At 33.3% G+C, this 23,934-nt stretch overlaps 1 protein-coding gene across 1 annotated transcript; it reads right to left on the reverse strand.

Annotated features, from left to right (window-relative positions):
• Nucleotides 1-17,720: 17,720 nt before the first annotated feature.
• Nucleotides 17,721-23,811, reverse strand: LOC142355195 (vesicular inhibitory amino acid transporter-like; the record flags this gene model as incomplete). The annotated part of the gene is made up of 3 exons (XM_075407435.1): nucleotides 23,620-23,811; nucleotides 20,295-20,445; nucleotides 17,721-17,845 (listed from the first exon to the last, which is right to left on the reverse strand). Coding segments are annotated over exons 1-3 (375 nt in total), but the record flags the coding sequence as incomplete, so codon positions are not given.
• Nucleotides 23,812-23,934: the final 123 nt, after the last annotated feature.

The following is a 23,934-nucleotide window of genomic DNA, read 5'->3' on the forward strand; positions in this document are numbered from 1 at the left end:
TCAAACGGTTTTTTCGTTGTTTTGCAAAATGTATTTTTAAAACATATTTTTTTCAAGCTAGTCAAGGAGTTGTTCAAATCTATTGTTACTGCGAATCAAAGTTCCCCTATATCACTGGGATCCAAGTCAAAAAGAATTTTTGACCTAGCTTGCTTAGGAAAAAAGTTAGATTTTCAAACGGTTTTTTCGTTGTTTTGCAAAATGTATTTTTAAAACATATTTTTCTTCAAGTTAGTCAAGGAGTTGTTCATATCGAGCGTTACTACAAATCGAAGTTCCCCTATATCCATAAAATCCAACTCATTTTTTTTTTGCTTTAGCTTGTTGTTTTATATATATATATATGTAATTTTCGGTATTGTATTGGTTTTTTTTAGCTATAGCTCTTCATTTCTCTTCAACAGTGAGTATTGAATTTGTATTTTTAAGGACCTCTTTGGCCTTGAAAAGGTGACCATACCTTACCAAGAGCCACGAACATAGTTTAAATAGCATTCATAATCATATTTGGTGCTTTATTTGTACATAAGGGTACTCAAACTTATGTTAAAAGTGCCCATGAACCTAGAAAATGCACCATTCTAACCCTCTGTCCAGAAAAAATCAAGTCTTGGATCCTTTCTGCCAAGAGAAATCCCAAGTCTTGTGTCTTGCCTGCCAAGAGGTCACCAAGTCTTGGTTGTACTCTGCACAGAGTGACCCAAGACTTGGACCTTCTCTTGGCAGAGAGACCCAAGACTTGGGATTTCTCTGGGCAGAGACCCCCAAGTCTTGATTTTTCTCTGTCAATAGAAACCTCAGAGATCGACTCTGGAGTGTTCTCTTAGCAGCCTTGTATTTGACATGATCAGACTCTGAATCAGGCCTGGGACCTTGTCTGATTTTTTTCTGAATCAGGCCTGATGGTCTCTGGAGGCTCAGTACGGGTAGTCTGTTTTTTTAACTAACTAGTCTATTGTTTTATCTTAAGGTAAAAATTTATTTAAAATGATCTCAAGTTAGTTTTAACGATAATCTGCTAAACTGACGACCACAATGTTGCTCTATAATTTTTCCCAGATTTTCCGTCTCTTGCCATCCAAATTTTTTATGCATTAAAACATGAGAAAAATGAGTTCAGCTTGAATTTTCAGCTATCTCAATACTCTTTATTTTAAGAGTTTTGCAAATTGATACCGAAGTTTTAATGTTTATGTCAAGTAGTTTCAACTATGTCAAAAACGATATGTTTTCAGTGACATCATTGTTGTCTAAAGCGCAAACGTCAATAGTTTTTTCTCTGAATACCTTTTTTTCAGAAAATGACATACAATAACTCTGTACTGATGTTAGTAATTCGAGCCAATTTTTTAGAGTGGTTTGCAAGACATATATCAGCAAAAATTTGCAAAATTGAAAAAAAATTTTGTGGTCTAGAAAACAGAACCCAGAGCTCAAAAGTACTTGATGGTCGATCAAGGAAGAAAAGAGTTTAATTATCGATGATCTAGATAATTCACGGATGATAGGAGCAAATTCAAAACAATTAACCAAGAAGAGTTCAAAATTACGCAAACGTTTTTTATTTAAGGAATCAAGTTTCAGAAACAATTAGCCAGCAATGCTAGAAGGATTCCGCGACATTTGATTGATAGTTTTTAACTAAGTTTTTTATATGCACTGGACAGAAAATGATAGCATTGAAGTCTTGTTTCAATAACTACGTTAACAATTGCTGCCTGAGAAATCATAAAGACCGGCAAAAAACCATAAAATATAAAAAAAATACTTTTATTCATTTTTCACATTTTTATGTCATAGATTTGGTTCATTGTTTTTAAATTTTGAACGTCAGAAACTGTATCAACTTAGATTTTTTAATTTCCGTTTTTCTTTAGGTTGCCTAAAAGCCACTTGGTTTCATCCAAGTTAAGCAATATAGAGAAATGAGTTTTATTCAACTGATGTCATTTGTTTTCACTTCACATTCAAGATTATTTTAGATTTTTCTATAAATTTTATTTGCTGTAAATTTTTGTATCTTGACATTATCTGAGGTATAAAAAAACTAATTTCAATGTATGAATTTTGCGTCACTCATTTACTTTCTCTGTTATTAACGTTATGGAATGATATAACATCTTTCAAACAGTTTCGTAATGCTTGAGCAAAATTGTCATTGCAAAAAGGGCGTCGGAAAATTTTTTGCGACTCATACATAATACCTGGCCTCAATTTTGGCATATAAAGATAATGAGAACAAGCAGTAAAAGATTTTGACAGAATTGATAGTTTCTTTCCCCTTTCAATTGATAGTTCTCTCCATCAATTTCAAACTCAACATGCACAACTGATGTTACTTTCTCCAAACGTTTCTCTAAATATTCTTGGCTACGTTAATTTCTCGCGGAACAATAGAATCCGTTTATTGAAATCTTTCCTCCCTCGCCAATTTTGTATAGGTTAGAAAAACGTTGTCCTTAATATCATCGTATATTGAGCAGAAAATGGGCATTCTATTATCAAATTTTTCAATTCATTTTCTATTGAAATATTTTTATTATGGAATTTGTATCTGACAGTAGGTCATTCAAATTTATAGGTAGATTTCTATTTTATTTTTTTAAAACACTAGATGCTCCTGATCGTTGTTCTTTTTTACTTGAATTTCCAAAATTATTTTAATATCTTAACGTCGTTTGAGTTTTAAACAAATTTTCCCCCAATTTTGTTTTGTTCTATGAGAACATTTTGATTTTTCAATTATAAACTGCAGTCTTTTTTTGCAAGAGTGAAAGCAGAAAAAAATAGTTTTCTAGATTTTGGTTTATATTTATTAATAGTGAACTTGTCCGTGTTGCAAGCTCTTTGATTTCATGTACGGATTATGTTTATACTGTCCACACTTTATTTCCTAATACGATCCTAGTAAGAAACCAAAAAATAATCATAGATGATCATTGTATGATTAGTAGGAATCACATATGAAATAGTATGAATTCAAAGAAAGTTGTATGATGGGTGACCTGGGAGAACATTTTTTTCACAGAATAAAACATACAACAAATTCAGGATTAATGAGTGTAACCTAGCTCATTGTTAAATAAGGTAAGAGGTGAAAGTGGACATAACTAATTCCTTAAGAAAGACAAGGAAGCTCACTAATGTGGGTTCGCACATAAGGTACGGACCCCGAATATCCACACGTTTGACTTGATTATCGACCAAAAGAGAAAGACGACTTTCAAAAATTCGCATATATTGATCAACAATAATTGGTGTATGAACAAAAAAAATTGCCTCCAACAACTCAACTCACTTAGTAAAGTAAATAATGCCGCGTTAGTGAGCCAATGAGAATTGACATTAATAAGACTACGAGACAAGGCAAACAAAAATTAAATAACAACAACAGGCATTTATATCCAAACTCAACTTTTTTTTGAAGAAAGAACTAAATAACAACAAAGTAAAAAAAATGAAAGCTAACGTTTCAAATAAAACCTATATTTTAAAAAAACTAGCTTGGTTTTTGCTAGGAAAAACATGAGACCACAGTCTTTGATGACACTTGGTAACAAGCAGACAAAAAAGAACAAAAAAGACGAAGTTACAAAAAAAAAACGTTCGTCTTCTTGAAAAAAAATAATTCAATGAAATCCATTGGATACCAACTCAAAATCTTAAATAGGCTTATTTTCTATTTTACTAAAAAAAGATTTTGAGACCTGTCAGTTTCCAGAATATGTCGCTCGTCCACATATATAAACGAAAAGGTCAGACTAAAAACAACAAAATTTCTCATAAATTTTGCAATAAAACGGCGTGGACGCCGTTAAAACCATAATATCATTAGTAAAACGTAGAATATAGTCAACTGCGTCTTCTTTAAAACCCAGTTGTGAGATATATGTCACCGGTGAATATTGAGACTGGGTAACCAGTTTTTTAAAAAAAAAAGAAAAAAAGGGAGAATTTTTAAAATACATTTATCTTAATAATTTTTCAAAAACTGTTTATATCAAAGGCATCAAAGAATTAGATAGCAACGCAATACTGAAAAGGGCTGTTTATTTCTTAAAAAGCGCACTAGGAACTGCCAATAATCTTAATTTGTCATTCATCTACAAAAAGAACGATAAATAGATGAAAAACAAAAACTAAATAAATAATTTGCAAAAAAACTGGTACTGAAGGCATAAAACGATAAGCATTGTACTATAAACCTTAGATTTGCTCTATTGTGTTTTTACGCCAATAATTCGATATGCATGTTGTAATTTAGAAGACTAGATAACATGTAGTTAAAAACAGCCAATTTCAAATTTAAAAAATAGATCTGTTTATATCTTCTAAAACATTTGATTCCGAATTCATGAAAAATTTTTATCTGTCACATGATTCAGCAAACAGTTATTGCAGAGCAACCCGCTATGAGCTGGAATTATGCAGTGTTTCTCATTCGACTACACAAAAAATTACAAACACAAACGAAACTAAAAAAAACTTTTTTTTGCTAAAATCCGTTATCGAGGCCGTTAAAACAATAAACGATGCACCAAAAAATGCCACATGTTGAGTTTTGCTTTTTGTTATCATCACTGTTTATTAGCAGCCTGTATTTATTGAGAGTCGGTAACAAGTTGGCGAATAAACAGCAAAACGTTAATCGAAAGTAACATCTGTAAGATTTTTTTTAAAACATTTGATTTCAAAATCATGAAAAACTTTTGCAATTACTATAATCAGCAAACAGTTTTCTTTGTTCATCCATAGGAGGACGCTTACATCTGCAATTATCTAGAATTTGTCAAAGGACTAAAAAAGATTGAAAAAAAGAGACCGAAAACCAAAAAAAGTCTTAAATTCTTGTAGAAGACAGAGTCGAAGCAGTTAAAACAATAATCTGTTCGTGGAACAACCGATCAGTTCTAAAATATTGTCCTTTGAAAATCACAAAACGTGACGCTTGAACTGTCGAAAATGTGACAAGAACGTCAAAAGAACCCGAATGATGGGAAAATGTCCAAAATTGTAAATTCTTACGAAAAATTGTGGTATCAAAGCAGAAAAACGATTCACTTTTAACGTAAAATCGCAGTAAGTATTAATTTTTTGATCAGATTGGAAACCGTGTCACCTGTGTCTGCTGACCTTAAGCTAAAAGTTGACCAAAAAAGAGAAGACAGTAGCAAAGCTCAATAAATCATTGTTCAACTTAAAAATGTGGATTTTTAAAAGTCAAAACGACAGTGAGCTTTCAACTAAAAAGCGAAATAGGTTTCCGAGAATCCCCATAGGAAGGAAACAGTTGGACCTGTCATTATTTTTGTTTTGGTTTTTTTTATTTTTTTCCGTAATTAACGGAAAAAAGGGGAAATGCAAACATCTTCAAAAAGACATCGACTGATTACAATCAGTTTTTTTCGGAATTTAGGAAACAACGATCAGACCAAAACTAGCTTGGCTATTGCCGTTCGTCTATTGGAAACACTTCATTGTTCCGAATAATATGGATATTGATTATTTGACAAAAAAGTCAAAATATCAAACATAAATGATGCATTTTGCTTAATTAGAGTTAAATTAGCGAATAACCGGCAAAAGTTTTATTCAAGTTTAGCACATTTTTTGCCAACAAGTTGAACCAAACGGTTGAAAAATGTCCATGCTTTTAGAGGTTAATAGACCAGCACTATCCTTATCAATTTTTACAAATTTTTTACGCAAAATTGTCAAAAAAAAGTGCATTAAAATACGGAAAATTTGAAAAGAAACAACGAAAATCAGTCAAACGTTCACAAAACTTTAAACCTGGATAACTGTGTGGAAAAAAAAACGAAATTCAGGAGACTTTTTAGTTATTTTTTTATTGAATTCAGTGACATTGTTATTAACAATTTTCACAATTCGCAAAGTTGACGAAAATTTTTGTCAAAAATAGTTAAAATGTGAATAAAACAACGGATTTCGGTCTACTATTCTCAAACATTTAAACCATTGTAACTCTCTTTACAAACGAAAATCGAAAAAATTCTTTTTAATTCCACACTCTACGCTGGACAGGCTTTCTAATGATACCACTCACAACCCTCTACGATGAATATATTGATCGGCCAAAATTTTCTGAACAAAAAAAACCGTTTGAGCATATAGTTCCTCCCCCACTAAAGTGGCCATGAACAATAATTATTAATATGAAGCATACTGGGCATCCTGACTCATATGGATAGATACGGGCGTATTCGTCTTTTTTTTATCTGGCTTTTATATGACGTGTTTATGTATTCGAGAACATTTTTAGTTTAAATTGGTGAAAAAAATACTTTGGTTTATCGACTGATCTCAGTTTTTCAATTTAAAAGGGGTACGAAATGTGCCTTTATAAGTGCATTTTTTTGCTTAAAATAGATTTAATTAGCGGAAGTGAAGAAATCTCAATAGATTCACATTCAATTGTAGATTTGAGCTAAATTTGAAGTTGGTTCTGTTTTTATTTAAAAAAGCGTACTAAATAAAAATTTAAGTGTCGCTGAAGTTGCGCCTGTGTGTATGAGTATGCAGATTTGGTATGTGTAAGTGTATAATGGTGTCTGTGTGTGTGTGTGTGTGTGTGTGTGTGTGTGTGTGTGTGTGTGTGTGTGTGTGTGTGTGTGTGTGTGTGTGTGAGAGAGAGAGAGAGAGAGAAAGAGAGAGAGAGAGTGCGTGTGTGTATGAATGTGTGTGTTTGCGTGTGAACAGTGTGAGGGTGGGAATTGAGGAGTAGTAATAGTAGGAAATAGTTATCGACAGTGGGAGGGCGAGTGCATTAATGAGAAAAGTGTTGTCAGTAATTGGGAGAAATTAGTGCCGCTTCCTGCCCCCCACTCCTTTCCCTCCCATCCCATCCGACCCCGCTCTTCATTTTTACTCTAGTTCCTTACTAGTTCACTAAATCTCTTCTGCTTTCTCTACTCTCCCCTCTCTCCGCATCCGCCCCTTTTCCTCCTCTACCCCTTACTTCCCAGTTGCACCCCCCCCCCCCTCTTGCAGTCCCAATAGTACCAAACGAAAGTCAGTTGCAAATATCTGCACCCGAAACGCATTCTCCACATCACTGCAACAACAACCCTCCCTCCCCCCCCCCCCCCCCCCCCCCCCCAATTTGTATCCATCAAACAAACGCATAGATATAAGCGTCCACCCCCCCCCCCCCCATAACTTCTCCTTTTCCCCACAACTCCCCCTTCCTGCAGCGACCGGAGAAACGTAACTACTCTTTTCCGCATGCTAGAGGGAGCGTACAAAGAAAGTCCCCGTTGATGGGATTCTGCTGAGACAATCGACTATATTTCTAGTTTATATTTAGACAAAATCTAAGCCGTATTCAATCGCATTCTATAGCAAAGTTTTTTTCCACCAATTAATAGCAAATAAAATAAATTTGTTTTCAGCACAAAATAGGTAATCTTCAGATAATATCAAAATTAATGTTGAAAAGCGCCGTACTGAACAAATGCTAGGAGGCAATTTTGACTGCCGGAGCTGTTCATTCGTTTCAAAGATATTCAATTTCAATTGGGGTATAGGGTTATCATTCAGTTAACTACAATGAAATTATGCTCAGACTACAAAAAAACCTAGGTTTCATAAACCAATATTGATACCTTAATTCTCTTTGTTTAACTTAAAGAGAAACAAAAAACGCGCTGAGCATTCTACCAGAACAAGTTTTCAAAAAACTAGGAACCAATTAAACAGTTGCACAGGAAGGAGTGGATCACATTTTTCAGTATATGTTTTTGCAGCCTAATAATTTTTTTTGATTCTTATTCAAAGTGATATTAATTTTCTTTTTTTGTCTGTTAGTTTCTCTATGAAAGTTACTGTTTTGATTGATCTATCTGTCGCAAATGATCGGTCGATTTCTCTATTAGATATGAATGAGCTAAAACATTCATTTGGATGTTCTCTTCTAATGAATTCTGATAAGAGTTTAAAAAAATTCGATACGCTTAGCTCACAAATTGACGGAATTTGTTTTGCTCCTGCAGCCCCGAACAAAAAATATTCAACGTACAAAATTTTTTCCTTGAACAATCTTCTAAGAACCCTTTTGATTTCGGTACCATAAAAAAGAACTCCACATTGATTTTGTATTTACTGATAAAATATATACTTATAGAAGTAATTTCCTTGACATATGTTTCCGTGTTTGAAAGAAAATTGAAAAAAATTGGTTGATTTTGTTTTGAACATCGTCATGGTGCTCTTGAACGGATAACTTATTATCACATTTGACAACTAGACATTTCACGCAATTGTTTTCCTTCCCTCGTTCTCCAGTCAATAAATTTGTTTTGTCTGACGATTTGTTGGATCCTAACAGGGGTTGTGTTTTTTATTTTTTTTTTATTTTAGGTGTCAACTTGTTACTCTCTTACCAAATGGATACTGCATTGAGATCATTTTCTATGTTGAGTTTGCGCAAATTTAGCAACTGTAATTGTCCCATCGGCAAATAGTACATTTTTATGGTGCTGAGGTATTTCTACGTTATCGTTTATAGGTATTAGGAAGAAAATTTGACCGATTACTGATCCTTGTGAGACTCTGCGCACAATTTTTTCGAAGAACTTCCTTATTTGCAGCGAACAAATTGTTCTCTATCTTTAACATAAGTCTAGAAAGCATTTGGAAGCACTTGCAATCATTTGGAAGACAAATTTGAAGCATTTGTACGGAGAGGCAAAGTCGGAGTGTTAATCAATTCATATGTTGAAGATCGAGAACAATTTGTTCGCTACAATCGAGAACTCTTCAGAGAAAAAAATTGTGTGTGTGTGGAGCCCCACATTTAAACATATAGCGCCCCGAATAGAGTAAGTCTCAACTACATGCCAAAGGTGGTCATGGTTATTAATCAGTTGGTTATCATTAGAAAAAGCAGATAGTTTTACCAAAATCTCGTCACATAATTTATATCAAACAACTCGTGCTAGAGATGTGCGTAATATAGATGCGACAGTAATCATTCCAATGAATAAAACTACTCGACATATGATTTATGTAAAAATGCTTTGTTGAGAGTTATTTTTTTAAGAACATCATTTATCAATCCACAAATTTCACAACAGACTATGGAAAAGTTTTCTTGCAGGCGCATGCACATTGAAAAATGAATTTGTTATGATGAACATCTGACACGAGAATACTAAGCCAAAATGGTAGTAGAACAAACAGTTCATTGACTTGAAATTAAGACTGTTAGCATAGATTTGCAAAACTATTGCGTTTGGTGATTCAAAACTAGTGAGTTTTTAAGAAATTGATATTTTCAATTCAAGATCACCAAAGCCAGTAATTAAAAAATTGGCGTTTAGTTACACCAAAAATGTTATCTTTTCTGTCAACCAATCAGTCTTTGAGGCCGCATCTCTCAGCTAGGAAAAACTGAAAAATGGACGTTTTTTTGTATGCCCATAATTCATTTGAACAATTCCTTGACTAGACTGAAGATCATTTTTCAATGAAGCTGCAAAAGAGTTTTTTGGGCTCAAATTTCGACAATGTGTTGAGTGCTTTTTTGTAGACCACATATATCCAAAACTAGCTCTGTTTCAGTGCCTAATAATATTATGACACTCCTACGTAGGCACTCAAATCAATAAAACAAGTCCTTGACTAGACTAAAAATCACTTTTCTTTGAAACTGCACAAGAGCATCTTTTATTTTCGACTCCTCCGTTAAAAATGATTGAAAAGCAAGGATTTTTTAAACAATTTTTATCCAGTATATTGTGATTTGAAAAACATCTGTTTACTTTGCCCTTGTTTAAGATAATGAGTTTTTGAGAAGCTGTTTGATATTAGGAGAAGACTCTGCGGGATGTAATCTTGTAGAGGTGAAGAATTTTTTTAAAACTTCAATGCGAAATAGAGGCGTTTTGAGATGAAATCTAAACAATCATTGCTGAATACAGAAAAAGGTCGCGTGCGTTTTATTTAAGAAAAAGCTTTTTTTACACTTAGTTCTCACGTTATTGAAAACCTATTGAACCGAACATTGACGAAGTTTCGCTCTGTAGTTTTCTCCCTGACTAAGCCTTATTAATAGAACGGTTTTCAATTATTTCTAGTGTACATTTTCATGTAATCTGTTTTCAAGAAGAGAAATCACGGCAATTTTATAAAAAAAACAGTTATACAGGTTCGCTTAAAAAGAATTTTGCAAACAGTAGCAAGAACTTGAGCACAAAAAGGGTCGGAAATTGAACATTTCGTATAAGAGATCACAACATGGCAATTGCAAGCGTTTATTCGAATTGCTGGTAGAATATAAGTTTATCTAGTTGGTTTTCTACCTCTGTAGTTCAGTTGCTTTCTTTTAATTGTTTTCAAACATTACAGAAAATGATAAATTATTCTGTTCATTTGGTACAGTAGTTACAAAATTTTAAAATTGTCAAGAAAGTCAACTTTGCGTAATTGCTATTCATATTTAATGAGGACATTTGAATAAAAAATGGTCTCAAACTTCAAACGTCATCTTCCTCAATGATGACTTTTTTGCGGCATTGTGGATTTTTAAACGGCAAGGTTTAGAGAAGCTGTAAAAAAAGCAAACGACAGTTTGATTCAAACAATTTTGTGTTAACGGCAGCTGGTGGTGATAGATAGCTTGCATAAGCGCATTGCTTTCTCAGGTCTCTTCAAACAAAAACCATAAAATCTGGAATCTTAGGACCTTCACGACCTTCAGGACCCTCAGGTCTTTCAGTCGGCTATCAGTTAATCTTCTCAAAACAGGGTGTCTAATGTAACTGTTTTTTAAAGTTTTCTGTACAAAATGTCCAATTTTTAATTTGATATATGAGGTATTTTCAGAATGTCATAGTTTTCTGGACTAAGCATACTATTAATTACGGTAGGACAGCTTTTTTGACGTCATTTTCCAGAAACTGATGAAAAGAGAAACTAGTTTTTTTATATAGAGAACAGCTAGTGAAGTTAATCCATGATCAATTGCAGGGCACCTATTGCTTAATCCTAAGAAGTTAGAAAAATAGAAAACATTTTAGTTAAAAAATTTTCTACCAAATTTTATTTATGTTGCTTTTGTCTTTTGGTACTTTAGTTTTTAGCCAAATTTTAAGAAAAATAGTATCTGGAAAGAGACTTATGAGATCAACGTCCAAAGCATAGATTACAAAAACATTTTAAGGGCAAGCTTATTGTTAACCTCGAAAAACGCATATTTTGTTATTCTCATAGTAAATTCAGAGTATTTACATGCTGAGTTTTTTTCTGAGATTTTTTCTTCAGGCTGAAATTTTGTTCTGATCAGTAATGCCACAGTCTGATTCATGTAGTTCAGAAAAAATTCAGAGAAACTAGGTTGTCCTGATTTTTTACTCTGATCAGCCTAAATTTTGACATGATCATGATACTTGGCAGTCCAAAATTAAGAACAAAAGTTATCATGATTCAGCGCTGAAAAAATAATTTAGTGTAGTCCGGGAATGTTTCATTTCTAAAGTCGATTTAGTTACTGTTACTTCTGCTATATATGCCGAGTGTTCTTAATTCCTACAGAGTTGGGAATTTTCAAATGACAGTACAACAATTTTGACTTTTGTTTTTGATCGAAACTGAATCATGGAACTGTTATTTTATGCACTCAATTTAAAAAATCAGTTTACATTTTTGGGTGCAATTTTTTCTGGTACCTTAATTTTCCACCTACGTATAAGAAAGCGGACTACAGGCATGTCGAGGTTTGCATCATAAAAATATTGATCTGAGGCAAAATTTTAACTTATGCACTGCAATCGAGCTGTTACTGAAGTTTTTTTCATTGACTTACTGACACTGGTATGTACTCTTAAATTTTCTTTTTCTTGACAACAAGCTTTTTTGCCGGAGCTGGGACCTTTTTTATAGCCATTACAATACAATTTTGAGTCGTGCTTTTTGTTGAAACTAAAGCATATAGGGAAAAAAGTTTATCGTAAGGAACTTTTTTTCATTTTTGACTATAAACAATTTTGGAACACCCAATTTAAATAACAGCTACTATTTTTTCCGTGAGATGTTAAAATATTTTTTCGTTCTTCACCTGCTACTCAAAAATACCACCCCGCTGGGCTCATATTGTTGACAAATTCTATTACAACAAAACAGCCGCCATTCTTCTTCCTATTGGCACCTGTCAATTCAAACTAAAACCATTCACAATAAATTTTATTCTCTCAAATCCATCCAACAATTTAAGACACTTTTCCCAAAATAGAAGGAAGTAAGGTTTTGTGACCAGTTTGTAATAATTCACAACTCTTTTTCCTCCCCTGAAGAGGGTTCGTATTTGCACCTGCCTCAACTCATTGTAATCGAAAGTTTTCATTATAATAATTGAATGTTGTCTTTCTCTCAATTGGAGATTTTTAGAGCGCAAACTCGTTTCCTGATCTATCTATAAGAAATAAATATAGGCATAGATATGCAAAATGTTATTTACTACAATAAGGGCTTAACTTAGACTGTATCGAGATTTTAGGAATCATTTTTTGAGCTAGACTTTAATGTGAATGTGGTTGGTCCTTATACGTTTAAAAACGAACTTCCAACATGAATTATACTTACATTTTTTTATCTGTTACTAAGTGATTGAATGCTATGAAATGGCACGCAAATGTTTAACCTTTTGGCTGTAGTCATAAAAATTACATGTTGGAAATGAAAAAAGCATTCAACCAAGATGAAAAAAGAAAAAGAAAACACAAGAACGTAGTTGAGAAGTTGGCTTATCGGAAAAACATACTCAACCAAAGTTAGTATGAGGGTCTTTAGGACAACCCAAATTTATGTCCTCAGTTTTGGCAAAAATGGGCGCCCTCGACGTTATAGGTTAAATGGTTATAAGACAAAGACCTCCAGACATTAGCCGGACTCGGAAAAAGACCGAGCGGGAGCAAGATTGGCTGCGAAAGACAACCACCGTAATTAGATGCTCATCGAATACGTTTTTTTTCTTATTTTTGTCAGGAGATCCCAATTCCATCAAATCTACTTCACCCTAAAATTACTTGAAGAAGCTTGAAGTAACTTTTTTTTTCAATTTTTGAGTTTTATTCAAATTTGGTATAATTTTCTCTCTTCGATTTGCGAAAAGTAATCTACAAAACTAATGAACTTTTTCTGTTTTTTTGATAATAAAAACAAAAGCTGACAATAATAATTAATAATTGTGGTTTCTGCGTAATTGCAGCGGAGCAGCATTAGGCCTACAGTAGCCTGTTTTCAGCTGCCTTTTTTCTTATTCAATTAAGAAAAACAAACAAAAAGTTACTCTAGCTAAGGTCCGTTGGTTAAACTGCAAGCTATTGCTCTGTAAAAGCGCGTTAATATAATTTTTTGTTGAAAAAGAGTTTTTTTACCTAACAGAAAATTACCTAAAAATTTTTTAAAAATTCATTCTACCGTTAATCAACTCCACAAGACCATCTACAGCACTATAAAATAGGGTCTTGGTCTGCTCAAAAGTTGCTAAAATTTTCTTTCTCAAACTGGGAGAAAAATTCACTCATCAAATATTCTCAAACATTTTGTTTTGTTTTCTATTTATGTAACACAGCAAAATCTCTATAGTAAGTTGTGAGTCGGCTGTTCGTAATAAAATTTTTCGCAGCATAATTTACTCTAAAAATAAAATTTTAGATCTTTGCACAGTTGATTTATTAATGAATAAGAGTGCTAAAGACATCGGGAATTTGAAAGATGGGAGAACAAAAGTACAATTTTGCATAGAGACCAGACATTTTCAAAAATTACTGTTAATTAATTAAAATCGCGGAACAGCACAAAAAATGGCATTCCAGTAAACAAGCAATAATCAGAGAAAAGCAAATAAATAAGAAAACTGGTTCTTCAACAAAATTAACATTAAAAATCGATTTTGTAAACTTTTGATTTTTTTGAATCAGTCGCTCTTCAGATTGTGTTTCAGAAACTCAACAGCTTGGAAGAGTTTCAATTTCCTTATTTGAGCTTCTATATGTCCAGAAATTGCGATTTGTACCGGTGAGTTTGAATTGGCCTAAATCTGGGAATCTACATTAAATCAATTTACACTAGGAAGCTAAAACATTAAAATATGTTGAGTGCACGTAAAACACTCTTAAGCGAAGTGGGCTCTTCGAAATTCTGTAACATATTTTTTAAAAGTTTGGTAAACTGTATTCAACGGATGAAGACTTTCTTTTTTGAATTATCCTCTTTCTTAAAATTTTGAAAAATCAGAGCTTTTTCTTTAGGACTAAAAAAAGTAATGACTGATATGAGCAATTTAGTGAAAACATTGACAATTGGTGAAAAAGTGAATTAGAAGTTGAGATATTTGATAAAATTGTTCCCACATTACACACCATAATCCATTTAATGCATTGGAGAAATAATTAGCGTTAGATGATATTTTTGAGAACCTTTTTGGTAATACTTTCTCCAAAGTAGTGAAAACTTTATTCAATAAGAACTGTAAAAGTTTCACTGTACAAAACAGCTTAAAATTCAAAGACATTACGTTAAAATAGTACGTTTTTCAGGTTAGTCTCATACATAATTAATTCAAGTTGCTTGTAAATACGCAATAAGTTCAAGTCCGTTGATCGAGTGGGTTGAGTAAAGATCTCATGGCAGAAAATAGATTTTTCAGACACTTTTGATGTTCCGATTGATTTTTAGTAGCAAAAATAATTGTCATTAATATAAAAGTTTTTTATTCAAGCTGTTCCAGAAAGTATGAAAACTGTTCACGTTGACAGTGGTTAATAATATCTAATGGCATAAAAAACGTGCTAATACTACATTTCAATTTTGCATCTACATTCTGTAATTTTTACTGTACATTTTTGTCATCAATATTTCATTGCGCTGAATTAATGTTTTTGTTAGCTATCAGCACTGCACAATTAGGATCCCATAGGTAATTTAGGACTATATACATTCAAGTATACAATTTAATTTGTAGTTTTATTTAGAATACAACAAAATTGATCAATTTTAGATTCACAAAACAAACGAAAAATTATTTGGAAAATTTTTCTCTATTGTTTTAATTAAGGTCTTTCGCCGATTGTGTTTTTAAAAACTTTGTTTTTTTAATGTTTTTCTCCTCTAAATCTTTTTAAATATAACAATAGCTATTTCAAACTTTGTTTTTTATAGTCAGCAAAATGCCGAAGAGTTGAATATTCAAACCGTTTCAAAACATTTTAAAAGTTTAAAAATATATATATTATTGACAATAAAATTGTGACTAATGATTGGAATAAACGTTCTACGATGATATTACACTTGCGCATTTATCTTGTTTACGTTACTTTTTTGTAAAAATTTTTTGAGCGGCGTTTTTTTATAGAATTCATTTTGATCTGATTTCCTCTGCCCGCAGCACTATAGAATTAAATACTGCTACCGTCTTAGATTTCAGTTTAAAAATTTCGAAAATATTAAAATTTGTTTAAAACGAAGGAACTGAACTGGTATTCAACGGTTGATGTTGTTGCTTGTTTTTCTGATGCTTTATGTGATAAAATTTGGCTACGCAGATTCACTGAAGGTAATGTCGTAAATCAATTTCTATGACAAAATATAGCCTTCACAAACCATCTATGGCTAGAACAGGTGGACAACGGTGATATCTGAAATACATTTTAGGGAATATAATTGAATTTCGCCCAGCAAAAAAATGCAAATAAGGTTTCACTCATTTAAATTTCATTACCCTTGCCCAGACCTGGAATTATTGAAAGACCGTGCTCGACCAATGAATGGCACGAAAAAACTGTCCTAGAAAAATTTGGTATGAAAAGAATTTGTCTAGACCTTAAGTTATGTGCTCGATTTTGGCCGGAACTAGAACAACCGTTCCCAAATTTAGCAAGACAATATGAAACCTGTCCTGTAATGTCGCTGGACAATAAAATGTGTCCTGCAATTTGGCTAGACATTAAAAATGCCCTCGAATTATGCTCGCAACCGTAGGGATGTCTTGTTTTTAATACCCTTCAAATTTAAGGACATGAAGCGCAATTGATTAAGCATTAGGTAAAGCTGGAGAAGGTCGGAGAGTTCAAACTCAACCTTGGCGGAAATGTTTAGTTTGACTCATTTTTGTATATAAAACGCTGGATTATTTTGGCTGGATTATTAAAAGGCTGGATTATTAAAAGGCTGGATTATTAAAAGAATTTAGCTGGTCTCAGAAAAGAATTAGCTCGACCATGTAATTTATTTCAATATTTATCACCCGCCCCAATTAATAGGTCTTTTCATAATTCCAGGCTTAGAATAGGGTAGATGACGCTTAAGTACGTTGTTTTGATTTGAGTTTAATTATTTTGGATCAAATTGATTATTTATACCTCTTAAAGCTGGATAACGTTTCAGTTTCTTTTTTTATTTTACCAGTGTTGACATGGACATTTTTATTTATATAAGAGACTTCTTCGCAGCTCATCTTGTTTGTTTTCCAGATCACTTCCTAACATAAACTAAACTAAACTCGCAACAAATATGGTTTAATAAATTATCAACCGTTCTATCTTCTTTCTATGTAACTATTTTTGATAGCCATTTTGAGCGTCATAAAAACTCATTTTTTCTTATTTTAATTCAAATTTGAATGAAACTTTGGCTCTGAGATGAAGAGAAAATTTCACATGGAGTTATTAATATAATAATAGTAAAAAGTCACGTGATAAATGTGCATCCCTCAACCCCCCCCCCCCCCCTTCCCCCACCCAGCACTTGCAGGTAGTATAAGTCCTTGGAGGGGTTAGGTTAATTAGTAGAATCTAGTGACACACTCACAATTGTCCTGTCTTCGCTCTCTTTTGTTCACTCAAAATGCCCCAAGACTTTTTATTTCATCAGTTCTAGTTCACACCATTCCAATATATCTTCACATAATATTCACTCGCTGTATAACTAACATATATAATACTTCATATATACTTTTCTATTCATAGAAAAATAGAGTATGTATTAGAAGTATTCACTTGTACATACATATTTGTGTTATTCTATTGTTAGAAACAGAATTTTGTCAAGTGTTAAAAGCCGTAATTGGACTACTCTGGCCCAGGGCTGTTTGTTTGATCATTTTTGGCTCTATAACTTGCCAGAATCTCATTTGAAAATGAACACAAATTTTCTGATTATCTAATCTACATTTTTTGCATGAACTGTAACTGTTTTTTTGCATTAACTGTAACTGCGTCAACTAAAAGGACAGAAAAATTTTCCTGTGGATGAAATGATGGAAAAGTTAAAAGGTCGACAGTCAATTAGTTAACAAAAAATGATAATTTCCTTAATTAATTTATAAATTACATTACTTTTCCAAAACTATACAAAATTTGCTCTTCAATCCTGAGCCAAAATTTTGAGAACACTTGAAAGTCCATGCAATGAGCGCTGAAATAGCAGATAATTTTTTAAATTTAGAAGCTAATTACCTGCAACCCGTAAAAAATACAACCTAAAATTGGTAGTTTAAATCTGAGCTCTTGTCAAATCAATAGCTATTTTTAATCAGCTACAATTGCACCAAACTACGATTCTCTGAATTTCTAGTCCATCAGTAAAAAAGTTGCTCTCTGAGGGGGTAGAACAATGTTTAAGTAAAGGTTTATATTGTGCAGGGTGCGAGTGGGGGGCAGAGGGGTTGGAAGGGGGGGGGGTGGGGGTTGTGAATGACTAACCTGTATGGCATTGGTGACATTCCATCCTGCCTGCCACTCTGTGATCTTTTTCTTCTCACTCTCAGCTAACTCTCCGTGACTCTCCTGCTCAGGAAGATCTGTGTCTGCCCCTCTCATCATCCCACCTACTACACACAATGATAGCAGGATACACTGGTAAACGCTATTGGGTACTAATAGGGATAACAAGCGAGTCAATTTTTCGAAGTTTCATTTTTTAAGGAAATAATAAACTATGAAATTTTGTCTCCAAAGAGTTTTCAAAAATTTAGTTTGAAAATATGCATGTATTAGTGTACGGGAAAAAATAAAAATTTAAATTGAATGATAGTGGGCAGGTTGTGGAGAAATATTTTCGAAGACTACAGCCGAGATATAGATTCTTCAGGAAGAGATTTTAATGATAGAATTTTATGTGAATTTATGACCGAAAGAGCCCTATGAAACACTAGTGTTGATATCAAGTGCTTTTAATGACCCGGGTTGACTTTTCCCTGTAATCCTACAATGATCTTATATGATGTCATACAAATTATACCGTATTTTCTAGTACGATCCTGCGTGGAACTAAGGAAATCATAAATCATCCCTGCATGAAATTAAAGATATCATACAAAATCCAAGCACGAACATTATGAAAATAAAACAGAAAATAACTGTTCATGAGCACTGGCAAACCGCAATAAATGATTGATGAAATTTGAATGAAATCGGGGAAACTATATTTGATCCTTTTATGATTACCAGGAAATCATATGTTTTTTGCGTAATCATACAGGGATCATATATGATTTTCAGCAATCGCTCACGGATCATATATGGTTACCATGAAATCAAAATTTTTTTGCTTATCTTAGGAAGGATCATCAATAACCTTGTACGATTACTAGAACATCGTCTAACGTCATGGTAACCGCCGTCAGAATCGAATGGTTATCTTGCAAGATCTTGTAAGATCTTGCAAGATAGCCATCGTCCTGCAAGAATCTTGCAAGATAACCATTCGACTTGCAAGTTTTAACAGAATGAACCCTTGAAATGATCTTTGAACTGTTTTGTAGAAATGGGTATTTCAAATACGTTATCAAGTAGTTTTCTTTAACTTTATTTAGTGTGTAGTTTTTGGTTTTCAAATGCACCTTAATTTCCACAAAAATTCAATTCAGCAACGTTTTAGACATATATGGTTGATCTCATCAACTTATTTACTCATTATTTGAGGTATTTGATTTTTTGCAAGAACCTTGCAAGATAACCGTTCATCTTGCAAGATCTTGCAAGATAACCATACAGTCTCGCCTGGGGAAACTGATGTAATGAAACTTGAATAATTACCGAGAAATCTTATAAATCATATATGGACTAGTATGAAATCAAGTAAAGTTGTATGATGGGCAACCTTGGGACCTAAAGCAAGAGTTCGTAAATTTTGCAATAGTCATTAAGAAATTGCTGTGTTCATTGGTACGTTTTATGTGATCAATATTTTGCCCCTTGATTGGTTAAGAAAGTTATTTCAAACTATGTAACAAATATTGTCACGCACCAAAAACATGTCTCTGAGCAGAAAAAGTCACCAGAAAAGCTGCTTTAAAACTATTAAAAGGTGACCCAAATTTGATGAATATTTGTTCTTTGTATTGCGAAATGATGTTCACGGGTAATTTCTTATTCAATAGGGTTTTTTAAAAGCTCAATTGCTTTGGCGTTAAGCATTTCCATATCTTGGCTGGCGTGACAATCAACCTAATTTGAACTTTGTTTCCTAATGTTTTGTCAATTATTACATATGTTGCGTCAACATTAAACACTCGCAAATTATGAAACGCAAATTATGAGACAATGGTATTAGGATTGGTTTTTTAAAACAATCACCTAACTAAATTAAGAACAAAGAAACAAGAAATGATGTTTTCAGCTGGGAATGTGCCTGGCTTAATTACATTCTGCAGTTCTTAAAAATTCTCGAACAATAGAGTACTTAGAATAAACTGACGTAATTTTTGACCAAAAGTCAAAAAGATATAGCTGCAGAGACAAATTGGCAAGTGCCAAGAGAAGTAGGGCGCCTGATATCTTGTAAATTCTATTTCCAAAAAAATCAGTTTCTGGCAAACAAAATAAACGCTTAAGCTGAAAAAATTTGGCTGAAGAAAAGGCCGATTAAAAATTTATCTGTTGTCATCAAATGCGCAGACACAGTTGGTTTCTCAAATTTTTACATAAATGGCACCTATCTTCAATACTCAACGGGGTCATTTCGTCATAACCATGACATAACGCGCAAGAGAACTGAGAAGAGATAACTTTAATGAAACTCATTTCAGATTGTCCAATAATTTCATTTTTTTTCAAAATCTAAATCTAGATCTTCATAATATTTCAAATATTTTTCTACCAGAACTGCAGAACTTCAAACGAGCTTCCTGATAGTTTTTTTAAACGCGATATTTTTCTTTAAAAAAGATCGGTTTTGTTTTTCTAAACGGTATGGCTGCTCGTGACTCCTATGATTTCCAATGGAATATATTTGACTGAGGATCTCTCATAATAATAATAATACGTTGGTTGTACCTTTCCCACCCATACTGTGATACCCTCCCTCTCCCCCTCCATTGATGTGGCCCACATCATCCGGTGCCCCCTCTGATATTCTCCACTCACCCCCAGACTTGTTCATACTAGAATAGTCCCCTCCCATTGTCACTTGGTGGTCATCAAAGTCCTGTCAAAATCACAATATGAACGTATGTTCCATACGCCGCTACAATTGAAATATTTTTTACTGATAATAAATAACAAATGTTTTTTTCCTCGACCTATAGTGTACCCCCAAAGGGAGTACAAACATCTGTAATTGGTATTTATACAACAATATATTGACAATTAAACAACCGACAATTTTTTTAAATGAGGGAATTTGTAAGCAAGGCCGGCATTTTTCTTCACTCAAATTTTCTTTTTGTTTACGCATCGTAGAGAAAAAGAGAAATATCATTTTGTAGCCCTTAGAAGGTACTTTTGATTCTAAAATAAATACTAATTTTATCGCGGGGTGAAGAAGGGGTGTCGTTCGAAAAATTTGAAGGAAAAGGCAAAAAAGATTTGTAGTGGGATTGAATAACATTAAATTTGAAACTCTCAAGACAAATTTAAAGTTGTCTATACAATTTTAAAACTCTCAGCACAATATTGAAAAAAAATTGAAGAAACCATTTGGTTCAAAATCAAATTAATGTGGGAATTTTTCTCAGACGATATCATAACAACAAACACAAAAGACAAAAAATATTATATTTATTTACTTTTCAATGATTTTTTCTTCCCCTGTTGCTATGTTAGGTTTTTAATTTGTGGAAAGTTTTGTAGTGGTTCAATAAATTCCGATATCGCCAAAATAGAAAAAAAAATGTATTAATTTGAAAAAAAAACAAAAAAACAAAAGAGGCTAAACATTCATAATTGGAAAAAAGAAATTTTTTTTGTTTATTCCCTTTTCGTGCAAAATTTTACCCTAGTTTTTTAAACGTGTACTAATTTTCAGATGTTCAGTGCGGTTTAACTTAATCAAAGTTGAATCCAACTTTGCAAGTGCCATACTCCTGATGTACCCGAAAACTACAGGAAACAACTTTTCTATAGAACGAGGAAAAAGCAAAACAAATTTGATATACTTTATTCATCTGTTTGCTGTTTTTCTAAGTTTTTTGAACAAGGGTCCATTTTTGAAATATTTGATTCAACAGAGGTAGTTTCTGTCCATTTTAAAGTTTTCATTTAAAGAGAAAGATCACACAAAGCTTAAAAATTATTAAAGTGTTGTCGATTTTTGAGAACAGTTTCGCTAAATTCAAACCCTATCATTTGAAATTGGACTTAATTGAAAACTCTAGCAAAAACTTGATAGTTGTGGTCAATAAAACAATTTATCTGAACTTTATAATCCGTTTTTTATTCTTTTGCTGCTTTCCGATGCCCCAGCTGACATTCCAATACAAGTTCTCAACTGACTTAAAGTTTACTACTTACTTCTATTAACTGAAAATGTGAAGCAGACACTAGTACTTTCTTTGCTTTCATAAAAAAAATTCAGATCATGAACTGCGCAGATTCCAACTATACCTCTAAATTTCACGTCCTACTTCTCGAAGTGTTTATTCGGACACTAAAATTTGTCTAATGGTTCTATACGAGTCATTCAAAAAATAGAAGAAAAAACTAACATTTGAGAGATCGAAAAATGAATTATTTTTTCTCTTATTTTTTATTTCACTTCAAAATTTGCCCTGTCAAGTTAATCCCATATTGATTGAATATTTTTGGTGAAATGTTTGTTTCAACGGAAATTGAGTAGGAGTCGTGCACAGTTATCCATAGAAATATCAACAAGACGAATTTTTTTAGCGAAAATAAATTTGTTTTATATTTATTGCCGCAAAATGATTTGCAAGTTTTGCAAGTAATTATGGTTTTAATTCAACGGTTAGTTGAAATGAACATGTATGCAAATTTTGAAACAACAATAAATAAATTGAAAAAAAAACAGGAAAAGGTTATGAATTTCAACACTGCTCCGTTTTTCTCAACTGATGTTCTCGTACTTTTTAACATACTTCCCCATTTGAGCTGAAATTGTTTGAAGGACGAAATCTTTGTTCACTTGAACCAATCGGCATAAGTTGATTGGTATACAGAAACCCCACTCTCTCAATTAGAAAAGTATAAAAAAGTTTCCTAATTTTTCTTTGACTCTCAGCGTAAAAATCTGAAAAAGAAGTCTTCGTTTGGTTCGCTTTACATTGTAAAAAGGTTCAAAATTTTTTGAATTATTGATCACAATGGGTTTTCTGTCTGGTAAATTTATATCGACAGGAAGGGTTCCGAATCGTTCTTTAAAAAAATCAGAGGTCGTTTTCAAGATTGCTACAGAGTTTGAGTTTTGAAAAATTGTTAGTGAAAAGAGCTTTTCGGCACAGTCGCAGATCTGTATCTAAATATTTAAACATGCGTGGATTTCTGTAAGCAATATAAGTATTTCCCTTTCCATCCAGTAGAAAGTAATCATCTTTAGCTTAAGTGAGCCATTTTACATGCAAAAAAGCGCATAGAAGTCTTGCCAAGAAATCTTTCTGGTTCAAGTTTTTGGCAATACATATCAGGAACATACTTGTCTTATCAAGGAAGGTTTGGCAAGTTATTTTTTAATTACTAAAGTTTCTCGGTAATCACTGCGGAGCAGCATTAGGCCACAGCTAGCTGTTCGCAGCTGCTGGTTTTCAATTTAGTCCTCATATTTCTGTCTTTTTGTCATGAGCAGCATTGCTCTTTTTGGTCACTATTTCCACTTCTATGCGTCCAAAATTTTCACGTGGTACCATCATTGCAGCCAATTTTGGTCAGTCTATGGTTGACCTCTTAAGCTATGGTCAAGGGAGAGCTCTTCCTCACACAGACAGTTTTACCACCCGGAGTGAAATGGCGGAAATATAAACCGGTTTATCCCAAAACAAATTTGGCCATTATTCGAAATAGTTCGAATTAGTGCCGAGTAATTAAAAAAACCCGCGTTCTTGTGTCGACTCTGGTGGACCATGCAAAAGTTCGCGACTATGATTCGAAACTGTCCAACTATGATCAGACAAAATTCAGACCATTGAGATGTTTCACCCCGGGCGACGAAGGGGATTGAACTCTCAATCTGTGCTTTGTGAATCACACACTGTACCTCTCAGATATCAGACCACGACGGAATACCCGATACACTGGGTAAGATTCTTTCGAAATGTATTTATGGAGGCTGAAACTGTGTTCACTGAGTATTGAGGAAACAGTTCTCGGAAATCATGATGATTAAGGGAGGGGGGAGGGGGTTGGGTTGTAAATAGATCTGAAGATGTACCTCTTGGAAGTGTTCCTTGTCCACAAAACCAGTTCTCTCCTCCTCAGTGGCACCTCCTCTTGGGAACATGCCATAGGCCACGTTCATCGCTTTCTTCATCTTTCTCTTTCCTTTCCCTTCCGCTGCTCACTTTACAGCTACTTCCCTTGTTGCTGGATTATTGCAAGCCACCGAGATTTGGTCCAGCCAGAAACTATCTATATACACAAATAGAAACCTCATGAGTTCACCGTTCAAAATTTGGAAATGCTTCCTTTCCCTTTCCCACTTTTAAACTACAACTTTTCATAACTGATTTTATTAAACTTCTGTAAT

The sequence above is a fragment of the Convolutriloba macropyga genome, unplaced genomic scaffold (genome assembly GCF_964194025.1).
Source record: "Convolutriloba macropyga unplaced genomic scaffold, txConMacr16.3 SCAFFOLD_2339, whole genome shotgun sequence".
NCBI lineage: Eukaryota > Metazoa > Xenacoelomorpha > Acoela > Convolutidae > Convolutriloba > Convolutriloba macropyga.